Genomic DNA, 23,453 nt, shown 5'->3' with positions numbered 1-23,453 from the left:
CGCTGTTACGCCTAGCGATAATGCTTGCTTTGCGGAACCGCTAAAAAGAAGAAGACACGTTAACCGAAACTTACGGGTAGTTTCATGAAATACGAGCGTCACGAGAAAACACGAGGGCCACATTTTCATGTCAGTTTCATACCCGCGCTACGTGCCGTGTCACCGCAAAACTTTACCGTAAATCTAATTATGCAAATATTCGCGATGTCGTCCCGGCTTCGAGAAACGGAACATCGGTGAGGTTAAAAAACTCGGGGAGCGCCTGCCGGCACGGCCGAGTTGCGGCTTCAAACTGTGACGTCGGATCACCTGAATCGCGCGGAGGCGATTACACGCGCGAGATGCGGAATGGAGAAAACAACTAGAAGAGCGATCCAACCGTGCGCGGATCGACTGGTTACATTGCGTTCTCGGCATGATGATTATTTCGCTGAAATTTCGGAGTAAGCCGAAACTGGCAACTCGATGCTCCGAACGCGGCGATAGATCCAATTACCTCGCGCCGAATGATGCGACTGCCTTACGTCGTCGAGAAGCGCGGATCACGCTACTTTCGAATCTATAAATACGTGAGGACAACACGCGACACGGGAAGGACACGCGATCGACAAATTAATCGCCGGCCGGTGAGAGATCAACATTTTTCCGAATGCTACCTTCCCTTCCGCTCATTCCGGATGTCAATTGCAATCATTTCTCGTCTCCGTCGGTGGCTTGGGATTTCACGTCGCACGTCGACATCGAAAGCAACGTAAATCGCATAGCGAAATTGGGACTCTTTTTCGTAACTGATTGTTTTACAATTTTAAATCTCTTTCTCTCTCGAGAGTATTTTTCTTCGAAATTTCTTTTACATAAAAATAATTGTAATTTCCCTATAATAATTATAAAATTTTCTTGCTCTTTTCTCCTGATTTTTCCAAGTTCGAAAATTAATCGCATCGATGAAAAAGCGGAACTAGAGTTGGTAATACCGGTAGATAAATGCGGAATACAGGATTCGATGTTACTAGATATATAACTACCTTCGTGGAAGTACGTATTCGCGATAGGAAAATCGGTTCTCACGTATTTACAGCACTGAATATTGAACTCGTGGAGATAATCTCTAATTCGATACAAGACGAAACGATGCAAGTCACTTTTGACAAACGGCAGAAAAATGGTAAGAAATGCGACCTCAACGCGACGTTGACGGCAACGATACATCGTCGTCGTCGTCGTCGTAGACGAGGTAATGCACAACAGCGATTTCACAACACGGTATTTTCGTACACGCTTCACATGATGCAGCCTACGAAGCACGGTCTTCTTCCTCTTTCCCTCTCTTTTTCTCCGGTCGTTCTTCTTTCTCATACGTATGAAAAGTGCAAACGACTGGTTTTTACATTGAATTTTCGAGAAATACTTGACAGAGCAGGCAGTGATTTTAACGCCAATGCGGTCAGGTTTTGAGCGATTGTTTCGACAAAGAAAAGAGATGTAGAGCAAGCGAGCGAGCGAGAGAGAGAGAGAGAGAAGTCAGAAGAGTATCAAAACATATACACAACCTCGACACAGACAAAGAAAAATATCACCAGCGCGGCCAGGAAATTTCGAATCGGCATGACACAGTCGAGTTCAGATCTCTCAGCCATAGGACGCACGAAAATGCCTTTCTACGTCTATTCGTGACAACGGAAGCGACCGTCGGCATCATACCGGGACACACACGCGCGCGCACATGCACACGCACCCAACACTCTTCCGCGTCCAACCGCGTCGAAAGATCGAGCTCGATCGAGATCGGCTCGTTGGTTCTCAAATATTCAGTTTTTGCCGGCCGGCGAGCGTCCCGCCCGGATTATTCCGGAGGACGGCCGCGCGGCATCGGTTCCGAATTTAAACGTGCAATTCTCGGAATTCTCGGTGCGACAACGCGATAGTGCACGCGCCGGCCGCGTGGTCGCTTGCCGTGCGATCGACGTACCTCCGCTCAAGGAACGCTTCCACCTTTGCACCTGTCCTCTTCGGGGAAAGTACAACGAATTACGATGTTATTATCCGATGGCGAAGCCGGCGTGGCGCGCGAGCACTGCGTTCCGCCGCGGAATAAACACTCGATGGAGACCCGGGAACGTGCACTCGCACACCACGAAGCTCGAGGGAAAACTGTTGTCGGGTTCCCCTTCCACGCGGTTCGCGATTGGCAGGGCGTCATCCAATTGGCCGTCCCGGAGCGCTCGCTTCGCGAATCAGCGACGCGAGCGCGCTGGTACGTCCGCCTGCCACGCGGAGGCGCGAGAGTCACCCGCCGCGCGCTCAATTCAAATGTCGGTAACAGTAATTCGTATTAATACTTGATATTATCTAAAACAATTTTTCCGCCTGTCTTTCGATTGTCTGAGATGTGTATGTCTATTGGATATTATAAGCATTAGTTTGTAAGCATCAATAATTGAAGATAACATCGAAATAGTATTGAAAAAGTTTTTGACATCTAGTTGTTTTAACAAATATACAAATTCTCTGAATTTTTCTCTTACGAATTCAATTGAAGTATGAAATGTGATATGCATCACAATGTTTTCAATTAAATTACCATTCTGTCTTTATTATTTAATTCATATATGATACTTTTTTGCTCTTTAAAAAATTTAAGATATAGTATATGTTAGATAATTATTACTGTTTTACGAATAACGATGTTATCTTTAATTATTTTAAAGGATCAATAATATATAATATACAACTATATATGTAAATAATCAATAGATACTACAGCAATCTCTGGACTTTCCAACTTTCCAAAGAATTGCATATCTAGCAGTATGCATATCTAATATCGTAAAAAAATTTACATTTCGTTTACAGCGTTAACGAGGTTTGTTATCCCACGTTCGATATTTTTATATGGAAAAGCGCATGGCAAATTTATCGAACCCGCTACTTTTTATTAGCCTTGCGATGTTTCCGCTTTTGTTGCTAATGCGGGTTGAGTAAAATAAATTTCTAAATTGACAGAATTTCTTCCTTCATGTTTTAGATCAATTTGTAATCTTTCTTTTAATGTTGTTAGGCCCTTATTAGGCTATACTATGTAGCATAGTGATTAAGAACTTCTCATATTTTATATTCCAAAATAATTTTATCACAGATTTTTAGGAAAAAAGTATTATAAAGCCGGCGGCATTAGTTTTGAAACGACTAATTGCAGGTACGTTAAAAAAATTACGCGGCTGCATATTATTAATAATAACGTATATATGCGAAATGAAAAAGGGGAAAATCATATGATAAATAATCTACACGCGATCTGTCGCGAGAAAGATGACATTTCCCAACTATTTCTAGGTTTCGTTTATCCGTGTGAGACCATGGATGTATAACAACTTATTAATCGACACTATCAATAAAAAACAAAGCATTTGTCGTTATCAACCAAAGAAAACAGAGCAACGAACTTTAAAATATGCTTACAGATCGCAAATACGAAAAACGAATCATCGCAGAAAATGCACCGTCAATTTCAATTTTTATACGATACGCTGGTACACAGAGACATGGCTCAAAAGACTATCACGAAATGCATCGAACGATGACATTTGTATCTTACAATAGACTCGTTTCTTTCGTACCCTCGATAACGAGTAAACGATATTCTTTAGCAAGCATATTCTTTCTTTTTTTCTACTATATTCTTGAATATAGATATTTCGATCGCACATTTAGCGATGCATTTAAATGCATTAATCTAATTTTTAAGAGCAAAATAATATTGCATTGTAATCTTAATGAAAGACTGATAAAGCTTAGAATTATAGTCATCTATATAATAAGGCTAAATGTACAATCAAAATAAAATCTATATTCTTCCAGTGTTCGAGACAATTGCACGTCGAGTACTCTCTTTTCTTTAGAGATATGTACGTAAAAATACGCTGTTCTTTAACATGCAATAACTGATGCAATCTTATGTCGTGTACAGTACGATAAACTCTTCAAGACACAAATTATTCGTATCGTGTAATTCGTCGGTTGATCCAATGGTCGCATGACGTACAATTCTCAATGTTTTACTTCGGTCCTGCCATCTGATCCTCGGTAACAGAACGCCTGTTTCTATATAATCTGTGAATATGTCAGAGAAGATAGAGGATGCTACTCTCTGCGTAGGCCAAAAACGTGAGCACCAAACGAACTCGAGATGTAATTCGTCAGTGACGCGAAGAGATTGCTCACCGCGCGGTAGGCGTAACCGTACACCAGCGCGACGCACAGGTGAGTCCTTACAACGGACAAGGTGCACTTACTAGTAGCTATCGGCGAGGGTGGCGACTCATCATCGTCGATGACGGTATGCGTGCCGGGCTCAACGCACATGTCGTCGTCGTCATCGTTGTCGCGCGCTGCCGGCGTCTCGTCGCTCGTATCGCAAACTATCTCCCTGTCACTCAATCTGATGTAACGATTGTCCACCTCGCCGTCGTCGTTTACCATCATCGGCTCCACCGGACGGACGTTCGCGTTGTCGCGGTTAAGGTAATCGTTGTTCTCGTTGTTGTCGTTATTACTGTCCATGTCCATCGGTGGATTCACGTTCGCTTCGCTTTCGGGGGAGATCTCGCCCGGTGTCGACGTGGGAAAACGCGCGATGTCGGGTATATCCTCGCAGGCGTCGACATCGGTCTCGGGACCGAGATCACCGTAGTCGTAATCATCGTCGTCCTCGTGCTTGCCGTTTCTCGCCTTACCGAAGATCAAACGGTTGTTGTCAAACTCGAAATTCGCGGCGGTCTGTATATCCGCGTCGAGCTGCTGCTGCTGCTGCTTGATGAAGGCGGCATTTACGTCAAACTGACCGGAATTCGACGAGAACGGATTATTCGGATCCATGTTGTTCACCAGTAGACCATTCGGCACCCGATGCGAGTTGCGCGAAGCGATTTCGACCGGCGGTGTCAAGAAGACCACGATCACGGTGATGTTATCCAGGGAACCCGCGCGTTTGGCGCTTTGCAGTAGAGCCTGATGCACGTACTTGAGATCGTCTGTAAAAATAAAATGACGTTCATTAAAATCTTGAAATAATTTTATGTATCGATGTTGATTGTGATTACTCCTTAAGCATTAATAAATTCGGACGCTATATACCCTAGTTGTCTTTTTCAAAAGGACAGTGATACAATCACTTCCTGTGGAGTTATCGTTTTTGAATATATTTCAATTTGGAGCAACAATTTCTATAGAATTGATATTTTACGTTGTTTCCTGTCCTGTATATCTTGACACGCATGATGATAATGAAAATTATGCTAGAAATTCAAGTGCAATGTAAGGATCACGTTTCATGTCCTTTGATAAAGGAAGAAATAAGATACTGGCACTGAGGAAGACATAAAACGTCCCATCCGCGGGCCGAGATGCTGTACAAAAACTATAAAGATTACGAAAAGACACGGAAATGCAACAAGGATAGAGCAGGAGTATTTTTCAATGGATGCGCTGTTCCGTAGTTAATTAACTTATCGGCATGAGTCATGTCGTAATAAAAATGCGGCTACGGTTTATAGTCGGCAGAGTCAATGGCTCGTGAATGAAGCACGCTCGAAGATCATCACGCGATCGCACTCGAGAGCCTCGTAGCGTCGCACGGCTATCGCAAATACTGTTTCCTACAAAATGCATATATAACGATGTAATGTGATCCATGATGGGAGACCATCATAAAATTTGACGTCACAAAAGACTGTCCTTATTGCGGCCCCGCAGTCTCCGTACAGATTAACGACGTAATGATCGGACATTCTTTCTTCTTCTGCGGAAGCAATAAGTTGTAGCCATCCGGACATTGAAGTCTATTGAAGCGTATACCATGTCCAGATTTTTGTAAAATATTTCTTTCAAGCAAATATTCTTGAGCGGGGCTTGAGCACGATGTCATGTCGCGGAGGATCGAGAAGGACCAGCAGGATGATGAATTGGTGAAGGTGCCGGTGCGGCATCCGCGAATATCGTGCGACCCTGGCCGCGAAGGGTACGTTGACCTTACGCGCTACGCCGTCTATCGACGCCTGCGTAGTCCTCTCTCTCATCCCTCGCTGCTTCGTCCTCCACCTCTCTCGTTTCGTTTCGTTCCGTTTCTCCCTTGCCGTCACGTCGCCCTCGCCTCACATCGTCTTCTCTTTCATTCTCTCGCTGTTCGCGCTCTAGTGACTTTATTACGCCGCAAGAGCGTTCCCTGCCGTCGCGTCGTTCCGGGAAAAGGGGGGTACTTCAATTTTCCATCGGGACTCGTTTCCCTCCGCTTACCTTCTTGCCCTATCGACTACTCCCTATACTTGTATCTCTCAAACGGAATAACTTTTCATCGCCTTCATCGCCGGGAAGGTCCTTGCTTGAAGAAGCATCCGAAAATCACGCATAGCCACCAAAGCGTTAATCTTGGATAATCTCAGATTCATATAGCCTGACAAATCCTAAACTGCAGAATTCAGACATCAGCAATGTCAATACAATACGTATGTCTCTTATGTGAAACACATCAGAAAGATAAAGAATAAGGGAAAAGATCCAAAGTATCGCTATCAAGTGTTTCTGTGGATTTAGGGAGCGCCGTATCATATCATTAGCGCCTACAGGAGGGTAAGCGAGCAAATGAAGGTGGTAATGTGCATGAGTAAGGCGTCGACCACTGCCGCGGGATATCCATTATTCCCCTTTAACAATCGCTCAGTAAAGAAGCCGCCTGTGTCAGGTCTCTTTTTGATATTCTTCGTATAAAGCTTAAAAAAGTGAAATTATTTATTACGGCATGTTTGAAACATCTATTATATATTAAAAATATTCATATATAAATAATAAAAATATCTTGTTTCCAATTTCTTTCGTTTGAAGAATATTTATAAAGAATATGGAAAAACTTTTGTCATAAATAAGAAAAATGCTCCTTTTTACGGCTATCAAATATTGCGTTTAGGTATAATGAATTCCCACCGTGCCTTTTTTTCATTTTATCCTCTCTCTTTCTCTCTCTATTTCCTGCGGCTATTCAATGCAGCGACGACGGCGGCAGCCCTCTAAGGTTGCTTATGGTGCCCATCTATGTACATTGATAACGAAACTATGGATAAGAATCATGAATGAACAGCTCTTGTCAAGATAGTGCGATAGTCACTTTGCGGCTCTACAATGAGCCGGACTTGCGCACGTAATAAGTTGCGATAATCTCATATGATAAAGAATAACTACGACCCTATAAGCAGACCTATTACAATAGCTATAGATTGCGGACATTACGCAAATGAAACGGTACTTTCCTATCTAAAAGGAGAAACCTTTATACTATATTTTTCGATGAAGTTAGCTCCAAATTGATCGAAGAATTCATAAATAACAGGAAATGCCAAACCTGTAATATTTTCTTGCGATATATTTATGTCCATCGATATATAGCTTCAACAATGCAAGATCGAAAAATCCATCGATGCCGAGTGAATTTTAAAACAACTTCTTACATGCATTCGCAATACGAAATTTTCCTCGGCAATTATAATTCAGTTGTGCGAACTCGCTAACGAGACCTAAGTGAGTATCGCGCGATGGCACCATTAACGATGCCATTCCTCCATTGAATAATCGATAATACCGCACGCCACTTGAATTAATCAGTTCCAAAATGTCAGTCCAAGAATCGAAATCGCCTGCCAACAGTTTCAGAAAAGCAATAAAATAATAAAAATAATAAAAAATTAACGTAGCTTCACAAGTCTCTCATTTTTCAATGGGATTTCTCGACATGTACGTGTGCAATATACGCAATAATTTTGTACACACGACACACGTCAGTACAATAATTTATAGATCTCTGTGTTTAATGATACCTCTTATCTAATTAGAAATATTTGCATACTTGTCTTGTACACATATTCTCAAGTACATTCCGTTTCAAGTTACCTAGATGCTGAAAACAGACCACCCTTTTACATTACTTACGGGGCCTCCTCCCTTTGCAGTCGACGGCGATATAAATTACACGGAAATATCAGGTTGCACACATCGGTCTCGCGCAACCGCGAGAAAAAAAGGGAATACCGTTCGCAGCACGTTGTGATCAACTGTTCCTTCACGATATCGAGCTTTCGACTCGCGCAATCGAATCGTCCATCGCTGAGACGTGAATTCTTCGATTCAGCTGAGTTATAATCGCCAGGAGAGATTTCGCGTACAATGTAAGAAATAATTTCAAGATATGTTCGATGTCAACAGGGACTTATCTCATTGTCATTGCTATTATATTGATAGACAAAACAAAATATTACGAGTTCCTCCTAATTCTTGTTATTTACGGATTTCTCTATCAATCTAGAATTCGCTTTACTGATTGCTGTCAGGGACATTGTCCGTATTTCCTCTGTTTCTTCCTTCCTTCCTTTTTCCCCTCATCGTCAAAACGGCTGCTTTATACCGATATGAATTATGTAGGTGGCACGCGCGCAAGTATTCAGGTTCGCTCGCGGAACGATCGTTGAACCAATGCTCATGGGGGCTGACCGTCCGTCTTAAAGGTTTGCATCGCACCTCGCAGTAGATCGAAGATCGTTTCAGCACGTTATCGCGTGTCCGATGATTTGCGAATGCGGGGGAAGGATATCCGTAAACGCCGATTGTGCAACTTTGCGGATTTGCGTGACATTTTGCAAGACCATGCCGAAACGGCGATTCGCCAGCATCAACTTATCTCCTTACATACATTTCCTGTATACTATCGCCTTCGTAATTTCATTTTATTCGAGCGAAAAGAGAGACTAGTGAAATACCATTAAATGTTAAAATGTACCATTAATTTCGCGTGTATAGATTACGTAATCGACGAATAAAGAATTACGTGCCATTGATACGAGCAAATATAGGTCTCTTGTCCTTTATTAACACTGTCAATAGGACGTTTTCGGAGGCCATATCGTATCGCGCACGAATCAATCATGACGGGAGGAGGATCCGTCCTTGCGCTGTTACCAAGGGAGAAAACCTCGGCGCGGTCGTACTGGGAAGCCGTTCCTGCTTCTCGCCGAGCCGAGTTCTCGCGATCATCGGGCAAATATTCCTCGATTATCTCGTTTCCGGGATACCCGAGGACTCGACAATCGGACCTTCCGCAATCTTGTATCGCGGAAGCAACAGTGGACGGTGAATTGCAGTGCATGTATCTCGACTGACATTTCGCAGACGTAACGTTAGATCTCTTGCAATGGGACAAATCTAAGAGACTCGACTTTTCGGACCGGGACAAGCGTGTTTCGGTTCACGGTCGGCGAACGCTGGCGAGTGATCTTCGAGAAGTGAAGATGTCCCATGCTGAGCATCATCAAATTTTCTGGTAGGTACGCTTCTCATGATGTCCAAATTTGCACACGGGGCGTTACCACCAATTGAAAGCTCTGAAACAACTGGCGCGACAACGAGCAAGGATTACAAGGGTCACAGGGAGTTCAGGAAAGTGATCGGAAAGGGGAAAAATCACGAGAAATTGCGACAATGACTCACTTTTGCGAGGAAGCGGCGAACGACTCCGGCTGATCCGGATCGACCTCAGGCAGCGAGGTCCTCTTTGCAAAATCCTTTTCACGGCTCTCTCTCTCTCTCGGATTAATCGGATGCACGTCCGAAAACTAGACTCGCGCTGCTTCCTCTCTTTCTTTTTTCCTCTCGCAAACTCCAGCCGGCAGGCTCTTCCTCGCTTCGTCCCTCGCGACTCTCACGCGCGCGCGTATGTACCTTCTCACGACACGACTCGCGAGGTAAGACCGAGGGGACCAGGGGGTGCCCCGCGCGTTTAAATACCTCTTCCGCCCGCAGGAGTCGATTCCCGATGCCGTGCGCGTTCTTGGCCGCGACGAACGTCGCGCGGATGACGGAGCTCGAATATTCGGGAGCGGTTGCCAAACGTTACACCGGGCGTGGCGTGACGCGACTGACTTCACCTCGGTGTCTGTGCCTACGCTCCGGCTCCGCCGTTCGTATTCGCGCTCGCCGCCTAACCTCCGTCGCCACCGCGTCCCGCCACCGGATGTCGCCACCACCGCCGGGCGACTGGCTGGCCGCCGGCCGGCCGGCGAGCGGAGCGGGCGCGCGTGCATGACTCATGGCCACCCCTCGCGCGCCAGCCGGCTATAGCCAGTACAGCGGCTGCCCCCACCGCGCGCTGTATGGGGCGTCCGTTTGGTAATGGCAAGGGAGTAGCTTTCGTGCGCGCATACAATTTTCGAATGTTTTCTACTATTTTTATTAATCTTAATATTCTTACTTATTCAGGATTATATCGTTATCCTTCTTTTGGACAAATATAACAGATAGAAAATTAGCGTTTCCTACTATCGTAATATCTACTTGAAGAATGATGAATTAGTCTTTTTGGAAGATTGCAGATCCACATCGTCTTCCCTAAAAATATCAATTTACTTCGCATTTAATCAAAACAGCGAAGCAACAAGATAATAAGAACTATGATCATCACTGTACACCCTCAGAAAGGATTTCTGATAACAAGACGAAAAATATTCTTGACTAATTTAATCGTATTACAAGTATAAAAAATATGAAAATAAAACAATTTTTAATTTAAATCAGTAATTTCTATTCTTCTCTCTCGAATTAAATAAGATTGTCTTACTGTCTTGAGACAAGAGTAACATATACAAATTTATGCTTATATATTCTTGTATGTAGAATAATTTGATATTAGTGCCACTTTATAGTAGGCTTTGTCGATGTCGACGCATCATTTTCTCACAGTCGCTCGTCGACTCGGCGCTTCTGCGTCCTTTATTCGGATAAAACGACCAATATTTATGTGTTGCAATCGAAAATCGGGAAAGTGTTATTTACAATGAATAAGTGCAATACTCTACAAGAAATATTAAAAGATATGGAAATGTAAGTAAGTATATACAATATACTTACTTGAGAAATAAGATTCGAGATAAGACATTTCCATATCTTTTAATATTTCTTGTAGAGTATTGCACTTATTCATTGTAAATAACAGAAACACTTTCCCGATTTTCGATTGCAACACATAAATATTGGCCGTTTTGTGCAGATTCTACAAATTCTCTTAGAAGAATAGAATAAGATGTCTTTTAAATCTCACAATATTCTGAAATCAAGAATATTTTGAACTTGCTAGAAATTTGTATCTAAATCCTTCTGAGAAAATTAATGAGATAGCACCAAGATTATTTGAATCTAGATTTTCGAATTTTCTATTCAAGATTAAAATATGCTTCTTTTCAATAATAAATATGATTGTCGCTATAGCGATCTTATTTTATGATAGATTAAAGAGTAATAGCATTAAGTCCAGAAATCTTTTCTGTGGGTGTATTTTCGCGGAAATGTTTCCATCATGAATATTTCTAAATAACTAATAAACGATGACTCATCGCCACCCTCGTCATTCCACGCAATACTCGCTGTTCTGCGTCGAAAGAAAGACGCATTTAGGCATCGAAACTCCGAGTTGAGTTTTCACGAAAAAACAAGTCTATTAAGGTTTATTTGCAACAATTTACGCCGTGAGATGCAGTTTCCTGTTATCTCCCGGTATATCAGAGATGTGATTGAACTCATCGAAATTACAGCACTGCTTTTAACAACCGCTGCTTTCACCAGTGTAGAAAGTACTTGTTTTTAATGAATGCGATCGATGCGCTCGCACGATCGTTTCGGCATGTATCGATGAGAGAGCGTTATTGCGTGCAAGTACGCAGAGAAACGCAAGGAGAATGTGAAATATTCAAATGCTCCTTTCTTGATATTTGCATGAATGTGTTTTTTCCTTCCCTTTCAATCGAAAGCACTTTGACGAATAATGCTGGTAACAATGGTTCGTACCCATCGCGCGTTCATCTGCGTTACACATACTGTGTGAGAGGGAGATACGTTCAGACCGTTGCGTTCCCGTTGCCTTACAAAGGATGTCTTGAATGGCACCTGCTTTTTACGACCTCTCTCTCTCTCTCTGGGTTGGGCCAACGTCGCACCCAGAATAACAACAGCGTTAATTAACGTAATAAACGCGATACGCGTTATTTTTGAGAATCAGCGATGTGGCGCGGAACGTGGCACGGGACGGGAAGCAAACCGGGTCGTTCGCGTCTAATGGACAAGAAGATCATGGACCTCTGACGAATAGCTGGACCAAGGACGCGTCTCTCTCTCTCTCTCAATACGTTTACACGATTACATTATTTTCTATTTGCACGAATGACGATGAATCATGACCAATATTCCCACCAGTTGGAGACCACGCTTAAAGAACGTCCATAAATTACGTAACGCGACAATGACATGACACGAGATCTTTTTGCAGGCAGATTCGAGATAGAGAAAAGACAATCATGAGTTTCGCACAAGACTGCAGAAGAAGATGTTATTCCAGACGCGTATGCTCAAATTCCCACACAAATTCTATTTTATAGGCACTAATCTTCTACTTTTAACAAGTAACTAAACTCTTTAAATGTCTTGTACCTATGTAGAGTATTTTATTGTTAAAGTCAATTTTACCTCCATGAACGCGAATTCTCAAGAGACCTCCCTTATGACCGACTTAAATTTCGCGATATAGTTGTCCATAAGCTACTTTAGCATACGGAAGTGCAAAGTACTTGCCGCACAACGCCCACGTTATTCTATCCTTACACGTTGAGAGAAAATTGGGAAAAATCACGCGAAGACCGAATGACTCTCGATATCTAGAGGAGAAAAGGAAAGGCCCGTCAGCGTGAGCGGACGATCCGCTCCGCGCGAATCGCATCGGGTCAAACGTGACGCAACCGCATCGTGCAGCACGCATCCGGGCCCGACTTCCGAGGAGGAGGTGGAAACGGCGGATGGGAGGAAGGAAAGAAAAAGAGAGAGAGAGAGAGAGAGAGGCGGAGAAGGAGAGCCGACGAAGCGTGGTACTGCGGACGTGCCGCGGCATCCATCTCTCCTCCGCGCCTCCACCTTCTCACCTTACCCCGATCCCAGACGCGGAGAGGAGCGCTCCGCCGCACCGCCGCGCGCGGCGTAAAGCCGCGGCGGGAGCGGTTGCCACATCGGCATTCCGCCTGGTATGATTCACTAAGTACCTAACGTGATCCGTACATGAAAACGCGCGCGATAGTCGCGCGTACGTACGGTACACGTTGCCACGCGACGATAACCGCCCCAATCGCGCGCCGTCCGGCAATAATAATCGGCGATGATAAGACCTCGCCGGCGAAATAAGACGACGTACACTCGGACTCGTTCCACGCTTCCATGCACGCATCAGCGCGCTTGTCTAATGGACTTCCGCACGCTCTCACTGCGAAGCACGTTGCCTTCGCGATCGCCAAACGCAACGCCGAACTCCCCTTGACCGATTCGAAGTTGATTTTTTTCTCAAGTCAAATTCTGCCATCGAATTTGATTAGCTTCACCGACAATTTACTCACAATCAATCAAAACTGTAAACGTTCAATCGTAGATACAATGCGAAATGTATGTTTATATCTTTTAATTGATCTTTCGCATTGTTAGTTGCTTAATGATAAAGAGAAGATCGTTCTTTATCCGCGATTGAGCACAGGGTTGTTAACGCGAACGTTCAAGGGTTGGAAAGCGAGGCTTATTTTTAGCGGCGTTTGTTAACCGATCGATCGGCGCGAATGACTCACATAGTCTGACATAATTGGCGAATTATGAGTGCACTGGTCGATACCGGCTGTGACAGCTGCAAGCTTTGCGCAAGGCATCGATCGCGGTACTTTTCACCCGCAAAAATTACCATTCGCCCGCTCGGGACGCGCCTTGAAAGCAATGACCCCACCGTCGCGGTCGGCCCGTTAATCACGTGCCGAATCGAATCTGAATTAGGCGACAAATCGCAAACGCGAATTGGAGTCTAGAATCGAAGCGTGGGACTCGAGAATCTCGCGTGATCAGACGGAGCCTGCAATCGGCCACGATATTGCAACGGGAACCGTTTAATCCCGCGACTCGATAACGAACTGCGCGCAATTCACGATTGCGATCCATCGATCGGTTTGGATTCATTTCTCTGGACGCACTTTGGAAGTCAAATGGAGCCAAGTACAATGGCGCGCTATATAATTCCTGCCTTCTTCATTTAACATTTCATACCAGCAGTCACCCTGAATTACACCTGATTTTTTTCTACGAATAAAATCTTCCTCTCTCATCATGTACTAAATACAAAAAATATTTTTTCAAGAATAATACAAATTGTGATCTCAAGCTGCAACGTCTTGTATCTTTTACTCTTTTGTGCAAATTCCTAATTTTCTAAAGTTTAAGTGTAAAACAATGAGTGTCACGAGCGGATAAGAGCAAGTAGAATATTCGTCGAAGCGAACGCGAACGTCTGATGGCCAAACGAGCTACTGGGCACGTTCTTCACGGCCCCGCGCCGGCTAAAGAGTCTATAAAACTGGCTCTAATTCCTTCCTTTTTTTCACATTAGCCAGGAATTCGAGAACACCGCGCATTCATGGCCGAGTGAATAAGCTCGCCCGAGTTTAGCCGCCTTTCTCCGCCGTGATCCGACCATTCGCTTCGATCCGGCTAGCTTTTTTCCAGATATACACCATGGACTTAACGTAACAGCTAAACTTTGGTAATAGGATGGCGAATGTCAATGTTTGACGATATCACGTTCGAAGTGACGTAATTTCTCGGCTTCTTATTCCTGCTTTTGCAAAGTGTTTGTACAACTTTCGTGTTTCATGAAACTCGTGAGAATTAATAAAATACCGATATGTCCTCGAAATTCGATATTTTCAAATCTAAAAAAAATGGAAATCAAAGTCATCTCTTATCAATGGATAATTGATTTCACAGCAGTTTATCCAGCAAAAAAATAAATTGCAACTGAAGGCAAAACAAATTTATAAAAATTATTAGAGAAAAATGATCAGAAGTAATGCATTCGGTACGCGAAGATTCCTGCAGAATTCCTACAAAATTCCTGTGGTTTTTTTGAGATGCTTTCGGAATCACGAAGAATCGCCCGATTTTTCTGCGTCAGCCATCTATCTAGCGATCTAATCACGGTTACAAACACTACGTTTTACGTCCGCCCAAGGAACGACGTAGCTACACCACAATGAATATGGATCATTTTTGTTCGATCTCCACGGCGTGAAACGATCGCGAACGCGGTCGTACGAGCGTGACGACGAGCTCGCTCGTGAATCCGATGCGTTCGACTTTGAGTGACTTTCTCGATGATAATCCAGCGTGTAATTGCGCCTCGCCGTGCTAAAATCGTGTCTACGTGGTTACTAGTCGCTGTTTATACGCGAGATAACGTTCTTAGCCTCAAGTTTATCGAACCACATGTTACTTCGCGAACGCGGCTGAGGTGCGCACTTATACCGTGCCTGGAAAGCGTTTTTCGCAGCGAGAAACCGGAAACTCCTCGCTTTAATTCGCCGATTTATGGCTTTCTCCATTTATGAGAAGCCGCCCGGACGCGACGCACCGAGACGATAATTCTTTCTTCCTTTCTTTTTTTTTTAATGCGAGAGATGCATCGTTAGACTATGCGAAATTATCTATATGGATAGCGCATAAAGTGATGTATTTTAATTTACATGACGCAATTATAATCTCGCTTGGTGTGTGATTTAATATAAATATATATTCTATTTATAATGTGCAACCTGCTATGTTTTTCCTTTTATCAGAAAAACTCTCGAGTTACGTGCGTGCACACAGAAAAACATAAGTGTGCTTAGCTCGAGATCGCGTTACGCACGTCCCAAGGAACGAGGCGTAATTGAGGCATTATTTTGTATATTTGCGATAATTAAAGAAATAAATAAAGATCGCGTGTTAACGGTCGCGCACGCCGCCTAAAACGCCTAATTACCTACTCGTCGGCGAGGAGTTTCACGCATCGTGGGCGTGGTGCGCTAGTCGGAGATGCCCAGTACTTTCCGGCGAACGAGGAAATGTACCAGATGGCACACATCACGTGTATGTATGTCGGGTAACGCGCATAATATATATTTTTACACGCCTCGCGCCGATTAGTCGTCCGTTCTCTCGGTGACATCATCGCGTTTAGTACTGTCACGAAGCACGAAAGCTCGCGTTCCATCTCATGTACGCAATACTCTCTCTCTCTCTCTCTTTCCTCACGCATGGCTATTATTATTATCATTATTATTCGAGACGTCGACTGCACACTAGACAAACATCCGCGCGTCGGAACTTCCTAAACGGAAGTCGTTAATGGCGCACGTTCTCGATAAAGCTCGGCAAAAGCGGCCACCGTGACGTAACGATAACGATGACGCGGGAGTACCGTGGGGACATGGCGATTGGCTGATGCGGTGTCCAATTTAGCAGCGACTCTTGTCTCATTGGTTCCTAAGCCGTTACAAGATGGTAAACTTCACCTCGAACGGAAAGCGGAGGAAATTGCACCCCGGTGTCAGGTTGGTGCAGGTCAGTGCCGTTACTCTTTCCCCGCGGAAGATCTAGGTTTACGACGTTCCCCGCGCGTTTTCCGGCGAATCGCTCGGGAAAGAGGCGAGGCCGTCGACCTCACCGCGCGTTGCGTCCTAGGACGAGGAATGTCTCTCAGCTGTTAAGATCCTTCAAGCCACGGAGGGCGGGGAGGAGGAAAGGGGGACCGCGCGCGACGAGCCGGCGCTCGTATTTTTAGCGCGGCTCGCGCTCGCGCAGGGAGGAAGCGATTTTCAAGAGCGTCATCCCCGCGTGTCTGTCGCCGGTCCCGTCGCGCGCCTGCTTCCCCGGCGATAAATCAAGCTCGACGACACCTCGGGATCCCCGGGCTCGATTCCGCGGTTTCCCATCTTCGAGGCTGACGGTGGACCGGAGGACCGTCGCCGGCTGCGCTGCTCTTAGAAACTCAAATTCATCTGACGGGCGCGATGCGAGGAATGCCGCTGTGAGTCAGACGCGAATGCCCGCGGGTACGTGTCGCGCACGCAACACTAAAATTGGAGCTCATCGCTGGCGTCGTGAGTGTAAAAAGCATCGCAGAAGAAGACACTTCGCCACCTCGTGGCTGCGTTTTCTTCTCGATCGCGGATGGCGAGGGTTGATCATATCCGGCACCATCAGCGCCTTCGTGCTATGTAAGACGTGAGTCTATTCGACACGAGAATTATTTGTATAACGCGCGCCAGCACGGCCTATGACAGCACGGTCTAATCGATTTAAGGCGCATGCGAGACGAATAGTCCTATCTGCGCATGTATATCGATCGTCGATCGATAGTGATAAAAGGAGCGTAATCGCCTGCCACGTCCTCTTTCGTTTCGGGGTCCTGAGAAGACAACATCGTTCTCAGCAATTCTACACCAACGAAATATCAGCCATTTTTGGACAGCCATTTGGACTCTATTCCATCGGAATATCGAGATTGTGACGAGACTCGCAACGAGTATCATAAATGACGCCGTATCCTGGAAAGGAGTGGACTTGGTTGATAACCGATTGAACAGCACGCTCTCAGCAAACACGAGAGATCAATTTCCGAGTCAGAGGACCCTGAAGCAGGTGAAAGAGCCAACGAGGGACCAGGCGCTCCGTCCTATTCGATAACTCGGATGAGTATTTCTATGAATTGAAACATAATTTCCGCGCGTTTATGTATTGGACAATAACTCGATTTATGATATGATTTCCGCACTTTTATTTTGAATAATAATACGACTTGTTCGATGATTTCCTCGATTACCTGTATTATATAACCGAAATATAATTATTCTCATCTGCTCATGGAATTTGAATATGTTTATTTGCAACGGATAATCGTTCGTCACCATCCTCTTGTTCGTATCTCGAGCCCCGAACCTTATAGTTAAAGTAAGGAAAAGAATAAAAAATTGTTGCAGCTATCTTTACAACAGTTTTTTTCGATGACAATTCGATCTATCGAGATTTCAAACAGATTCTAATAAATTCAAACAAATGAATCAAATGATGGCAAAGTGTCTTTACGACTAATGCAGAGATTATGCGGTGTCTAATCCTTAGACGTAAATTAGATATGATTGTTGGTACTTCAACCTCTCGAGGAACTCAATGCTAAGCTAATTTGTCAAGATTCTGGACGACAACTTCTCTTGAAATGTTTCCTGAAGAATCGATTCAATGAAATTAGCATTAAATAAAAGCAATCCATCTGTATAAACACTTTTTTCTACCAATTTCATTTCTAAATGATAACAAATTATTATCTAGGCACATATTCAGGATCCGTTATCAAGAGGCTCACTGGAACTCGGGGATTGCACAAAACATCAGCAAAAAACACGTATGCGACGAAAACCAAAAGGAGGAGCGCGACAGTCTCGAGGGATTAAGAGGGACGATCCTGCGAATGATTCACCGGGTTTGCGGTTAGGCTACTGCTATCCGATGACTATAGGGCGACCGTTGCAGGCGGTGTTGCAGTCAGTGGTTCTCACGCGAAGACTCGAGGAAGACGGCGGCGGCCGTCGAAGCAATGCCGAAATCGCACAAAATAACGAGGGTCAAGCTTTTCGACCACGAAAACAACCGAGCGATCTGGCGATTCGATTCGGTCGGCGTCAGTAAGATCCCAGCACAGAAGGGAAGAGGAAGAATCGAAGATCTGCCGAGCCCAGGTATTCGCCGATGTGGCCTTCGACTGATCTTTTTGAGGACGAGGTCCAGCTGCTGCCAGACCGGTCGTATACCCGGTGTGCATGGAGAAAATAATCACCACCGATTGACCTCGCGTGGCGTCCAATAACGACCTCGCACCTTGGCGATTTCTCTCTATGTCTCTCTCTTTCTCTCAAGTCGATTAACTCTTCAGTTATGATTACTCTCCCTGCGTCTCTCCATAGAATGCCGGCAAGGATAAAAAGAGGAACGTTAATTTTCATCATTAAACTATTACATCTCGTTAGTACGTTGTACGGATCTGGATTTACGGATCGGGAATAATTTCAGCAGTTATTAAGTTTAATAAGACGAATGGAATGAAAGAAGCGGTAGAGCGAGTTCGGATCCTGCGTAAAGAAACGTGTTCTTTTGCAAGTATAACGCGAGAAAGCTCAACAAAATCGCGACGGCCTCGCGCGAATCTTGTTAAAAGTATAAAGAAGATGTTAAAAGAACGATTCTGTATCTCGCAGAAATTGACTAATTAATTGCGATAATCGATATGAAGTTACGACGCTAATCGACACTAGAGAGGGATCTGGTTCTTTATGATCGGAGGTGAATCGGAAGGAACCATCAACGGTTACCGAGCTTGGTAATAAGGCGAAGGACCTGGTGTAACCCAAATTTCACCTTTCGCGCGATGCTTCGTGAATGGAAGGAACCCCCTTCCTTCCACCCGCTTCACGTCCACCCTCTCTTTTTCTTCGCCTTCCTCTACCTCCCGGTTCACCTCCGCGAGCCACGTTCTCTCTTCGATGAATCCTTTCCGAGACGAAGAAACGCTCCAGGCGTTTCGCTTCAGTAACCGCGGTCTTGGTTCAGCTCCTCCCGGATTCCTTTGTTTAATGCCTTATTGCGATATTTTAACGCCGTTGCACTGTTGCCATGCGCGGCGTCGCGCCGAGCCGAACCGAGCCGAGCCGTGCCGTGCTGAGTTCTGCGCCGCATCTGGTTCCGGAGGTTTCAATTAACCGGAATGCTCGTTAACCGTTCGTTACCGCGAAAAGTTGCAAAAGCTCGATCCGATAATCTGCCGACAAAAGTCAGCGTCTGAAACTCGCTTTTGTTACAGGTCTCTATCCAAAACACAGTACAAGTCATAACTTGGAATTGAGACAATTAGCTATCGCAATTTATACACACTACAAACAAACGTCCTTCCAATATGCGATCGGACATGGTGATGGATTTAGAAAGAACAACTGAAACTTCACGGTCAACCTAGTCGTAGATGATAAACGCTCCTTAGCAGTTTTCTCTTTCCAAACATGCAACAGGAACAAACAGGAACGTAAAATATCCGGAAACTTTCGTTATAAATAGAATAATTATTGTAATCCAACTAACGGATCTATGCCTAGTAAAAGGAAAGAACACACATTCGAGCGATGCCTGCTGTGATAAGTTGCGCAAGCACAATCAACCCAGCGCTCAAGTAGATGCAACTCACAGTGACTCAGAGCGTTATTTCAAATATGAAGACGTAGTATGCTGGTCTATACGCGTCGTGTCAACGATGCGTCAGACCGTGACAAAATCTGCACGACGTATTCTGGGATGTCGCGCGATCGCTGCTGCTACTGCTGTTCCAGCCGTACGAAGGGTTTCTTTCTCACGCGATGCGAACGCGTAGAATCGATCTCGAACGTGCCGCGCAAATCACCGACACAGAGATGAGAAACCGCTCGCGTCCGTATTCGCTTTCCCAAATTAACAATCATGGGAACGCGAAACGGATGGAGAGAATCCTGAAACGTTGCGCGTGCTGCGTTCTCGCTCATGCGAAATTTCATCGCTCCGCATAAATATATTAGTCTTTACACTTTTGAAATCCGCAAACGAGGCGAGATCGAGCGAAGATCTACGTTTCATTTCGTTTGTTTTTGCCATATGTATCACGAATCTCTAATTATAGTACGTAGAAAGATGTACAAGATACATTTTTGATTTATTAGCTAATAAATAATTAAGGATTTAAATGGATTAACGAGTCGAGTTATCTTAAAGTCGATAAGCTGACTTAAGTCGTTAATCCACCACTCATGATCGCTCGAAGCAAGCATCCTGTTTAGAAATGGTAAAGTACGAAATGATAAAGTGTTGACGGGATACAGATTTACAATCGACTTAAAATCGTTGAGTCGTTTTAAGCTGTTAATCTATCAAGACCATAAAATGCGTATATCAATGTCCATTTTATCATTCTGCAAAGAATCGTTTGCTTTACGTAATCATGAATCAAGTCGGAGCACAAGAATTTCTGTCTTTGAAATTAATATAGGATGACTCGGAATCATTACTGAACAGTATTCTAATTGAAGCTTTTTTAGCCAGAATTGGAAGCAATTTTCTTGGTGCTTAATATATTAAATTTTAAAGGCAATTTTAAAATAGATTCTATATATTCCAAGTAAAAAAAAGAAATGATCATTTATAGTCGTGATGTTAAACTTAAGGAATTTCCTCTTTCAGAGTCGCTTATATGAAAAATAACTTCAACATTCCTCACCAAAAAGAATTTAGATTGCTTCAAGAATTTGGCCATGTCGAAAATAGCGTAAGAGGATATTTCTGGCCAGTCTACATTGAGATCTGATGCAACGCAGCTTCAATGGACTCATGTCGAGGAGAGGAAATTACGGTACAGAATTTACGTAATTTTCCAAATTCCTTCGCGCAAAGCGCAAAAGAAAAGATTACATCGGCGCAACGGATGGAGACGATAATCGCGCACTTCCTAACGGGGAAGCATATTTTCGCGGACGATGACACGATAGTTTCACGAGAGGAGAGAGATTTTCGGACTCCTTTCGATGAATGTACGCAATGCTAACGTACCAGTATTGCTGGGAAAATGTTTCTCGCGTGACGACAATGCCGGTCGCTGTCAATTACTAGATTCCTCAGGATTCTTATTTGGAGGAGACATCGAATCGTATTGTCTTATGTGCATTTCATTGCAATTTCGATGCGTGTCACGCGCGTTGGTATGAGCGCAATCGCGCAGTCAACGTCCCCGATCAGCAAGGTATTAATTTTGCAATAATATCGAACTCTCTATATTAATTATGAAACCATAGATTCTCATAATTAAATAACAGGAACGACCATGTTTTAACTTTTATATCTACGACCGAAGCATATAATTGAAAACGTTGGGTAATAATAACAAACTAATAGCTATTATAAATTAATAAGCAAGTAGTAATAAAAAATTAATTATTACAAAATTCTTAAAGGAGAAAGCACATGATGAAGAGTTCGTTCAGTAATGATCGTGAAATCATGTTCACATTAACGTAATTATACATCTATCAAAAGTCTGCTTACGTATATGATACTTGTAATAAATAAGCTTTGATTAACAAATCAATTTTTACAGTAAAATTATCTCGCTCCACCAATGCCCGTGAACAGCGAGTAATTAATCGTGAATGCTCTGCGACTTACCGAGGAGGACTCGTACGCCACTGACTGGCCAGTTCCTCGATAGTTTCGCCAAAGTCCTCCTCCTGGGGAGCACTATGAATCACTGTGAATCACTGAGTCACCAACTGACGCGAGACGCCGAGCTCCAATCGCGGCGAAAAATCAATCGAAGGGAAAACGTTCCGAGACGGGCGAGACTGGAGAGAGACCGTGCCGACCGTGCACACGGATGACGTGCGAGCGAATGATCGGAGGAGCAGCCGCGGGCATCGACTTGCTCGCCCGAGGACGAAGGAAGCGGCGAGCACCGAGTCGCGTTACATTCGACAGACCACCCTTCGGTATACCATCGTGAAGAGGAGAAAAAAAAACCACAAGAACGTAGCGGCTGAGAGAATGTATGACAAGAGAAAGGGAGGGAGAGAGAGAGAAACATTGCATTCAGACATTATTATGTCTTTGGGACAGTGCTAGTATTGAGAACTCGACTCAAGAGATGTAAAACAGATTTCCAAAACGAAATTCGCAGGATTCAAGGATTATTGCAATTATTTTTAATTATTAAAAAAATATCCGCGTTAACTATAGTGTTCTTCGAGATACATGGTTTCATAAATTAATTGCATTTTTGTTCAATTCAACTGAACTCTGATCAATTCTTAATTTTAAGAGCTTTTAATCTTTTTTAATCTTTTTTTTCGGTGAACCGATTAAAAAACCGATTATGATTGAATATGCCGTTATATAGCTTTTCATATTATTTATGTTTAAATTACTTGAAATGACAAAATTAGGAGCACAGCTCATGCCAGCTGTATCTGTACGACGCTGTAGCAACTTCTCGCTCACCTACTGCTTCTGCTGTTTCCAGCTTTCTTTTTCTCTCTCTCTTTCTTTCTCTGTTTTTCTTTCCCCTTTCTCAAGTAAATTAGTATAATTCAATACGTAAAACAAATCGATCGCCGAATAATTTGTGTAAACGAGATTATAAAAGTTTCACCTGCGCATCACGTGTACCACCTGTTCCCTTGTAAGTTTCTCGCGAGAAAAATCGGCGAGAAGGTCAACCAATCGAGCTAGTGGATATGCCGCAAAACGCTAGGCAAATTTTGTGTCGCATCCATTCCGGAAATCGTGGAAACAGAGCATGACAAGTAAAGGCCAGGAAGAGAGTAGCTGGATTACAAAGAGATTCGTCTTTTCTAGCACAAGTTCCTCGACGAAACGTTGTTTTCCCTACTTTCTCGAGTATCGTGATATCCTTAATACCGCGAGTGATATAATGGTGAAAATAATTCGGCTTGGATTTCCTGCGTGAAGAA

The 23,453-nt window shown here is 43.9% G+C and overlaps 1 protein-coding gene and 2 long non-coding RNA genes across 3 annotated transcripts in view; 1 reads left to right on the top strand and 2 right to left on the bottom strand.

The window, feature by feature from the left end:
* The window catches only part of LOC105280958 (flocculation protein FLO11), a 40,633-nt gene that overhangs the window by 9,012 nt on the left and 8,168 nt on the right, over nt 1-23,453 (bottom strand). Inside the window, exon 8 of the mRNA XM_011341840.3 lies at nt 4,293-5,030. Within this exon, the coding sequence (XP_011340142.2) occupies nt 4,293-5,030 (738 nt within the window). The remainder of the gene's footprint in view (nt 1-4,292; nt 5,031-23,453) is intronic.
* Nucleotides 7,005-10,071, bottom strand: LOC109611083. Its single transcript, XR_002193412.2, has 2 exons — nt 9,526-10,071; nt 7,005-9,428 (listed from the first exon to the last, which is right to left on the bottom strand). It is a non-coding gene; the product is annotated as an uncharacterized LOC109611083 (long non-coding RNA).
* On the top strand, nt 11,346-23,136 carry LOC105287495. Its single transcript, XR_895465.2, has 2 exons — nt 11,346-22,001; nt 22,085-23,136. It is a non-coding gene; the product is annotated as an uncharacterized LOC105287495 (long non-coding RNA).

Source organism: Ooceraea biroi, chromosome 5, assembly GCF_003672135.1.
Source record: "Ooceraea biroi isolate clonal line C1 chromosome 5, Obir_v5.4, whole genome shotgun sequence".
Lineage (NCBI taxonomy): Eukaryota > Metazoa > Arthropoda > Insecta > Hymenoptera > Formicidae > Ooceraea > Ooceraea biroi.
Note: the sequence above shows the minus strand (reverse complement) of the source record. Positions and strands in the feature narration are given on the sequence as shown.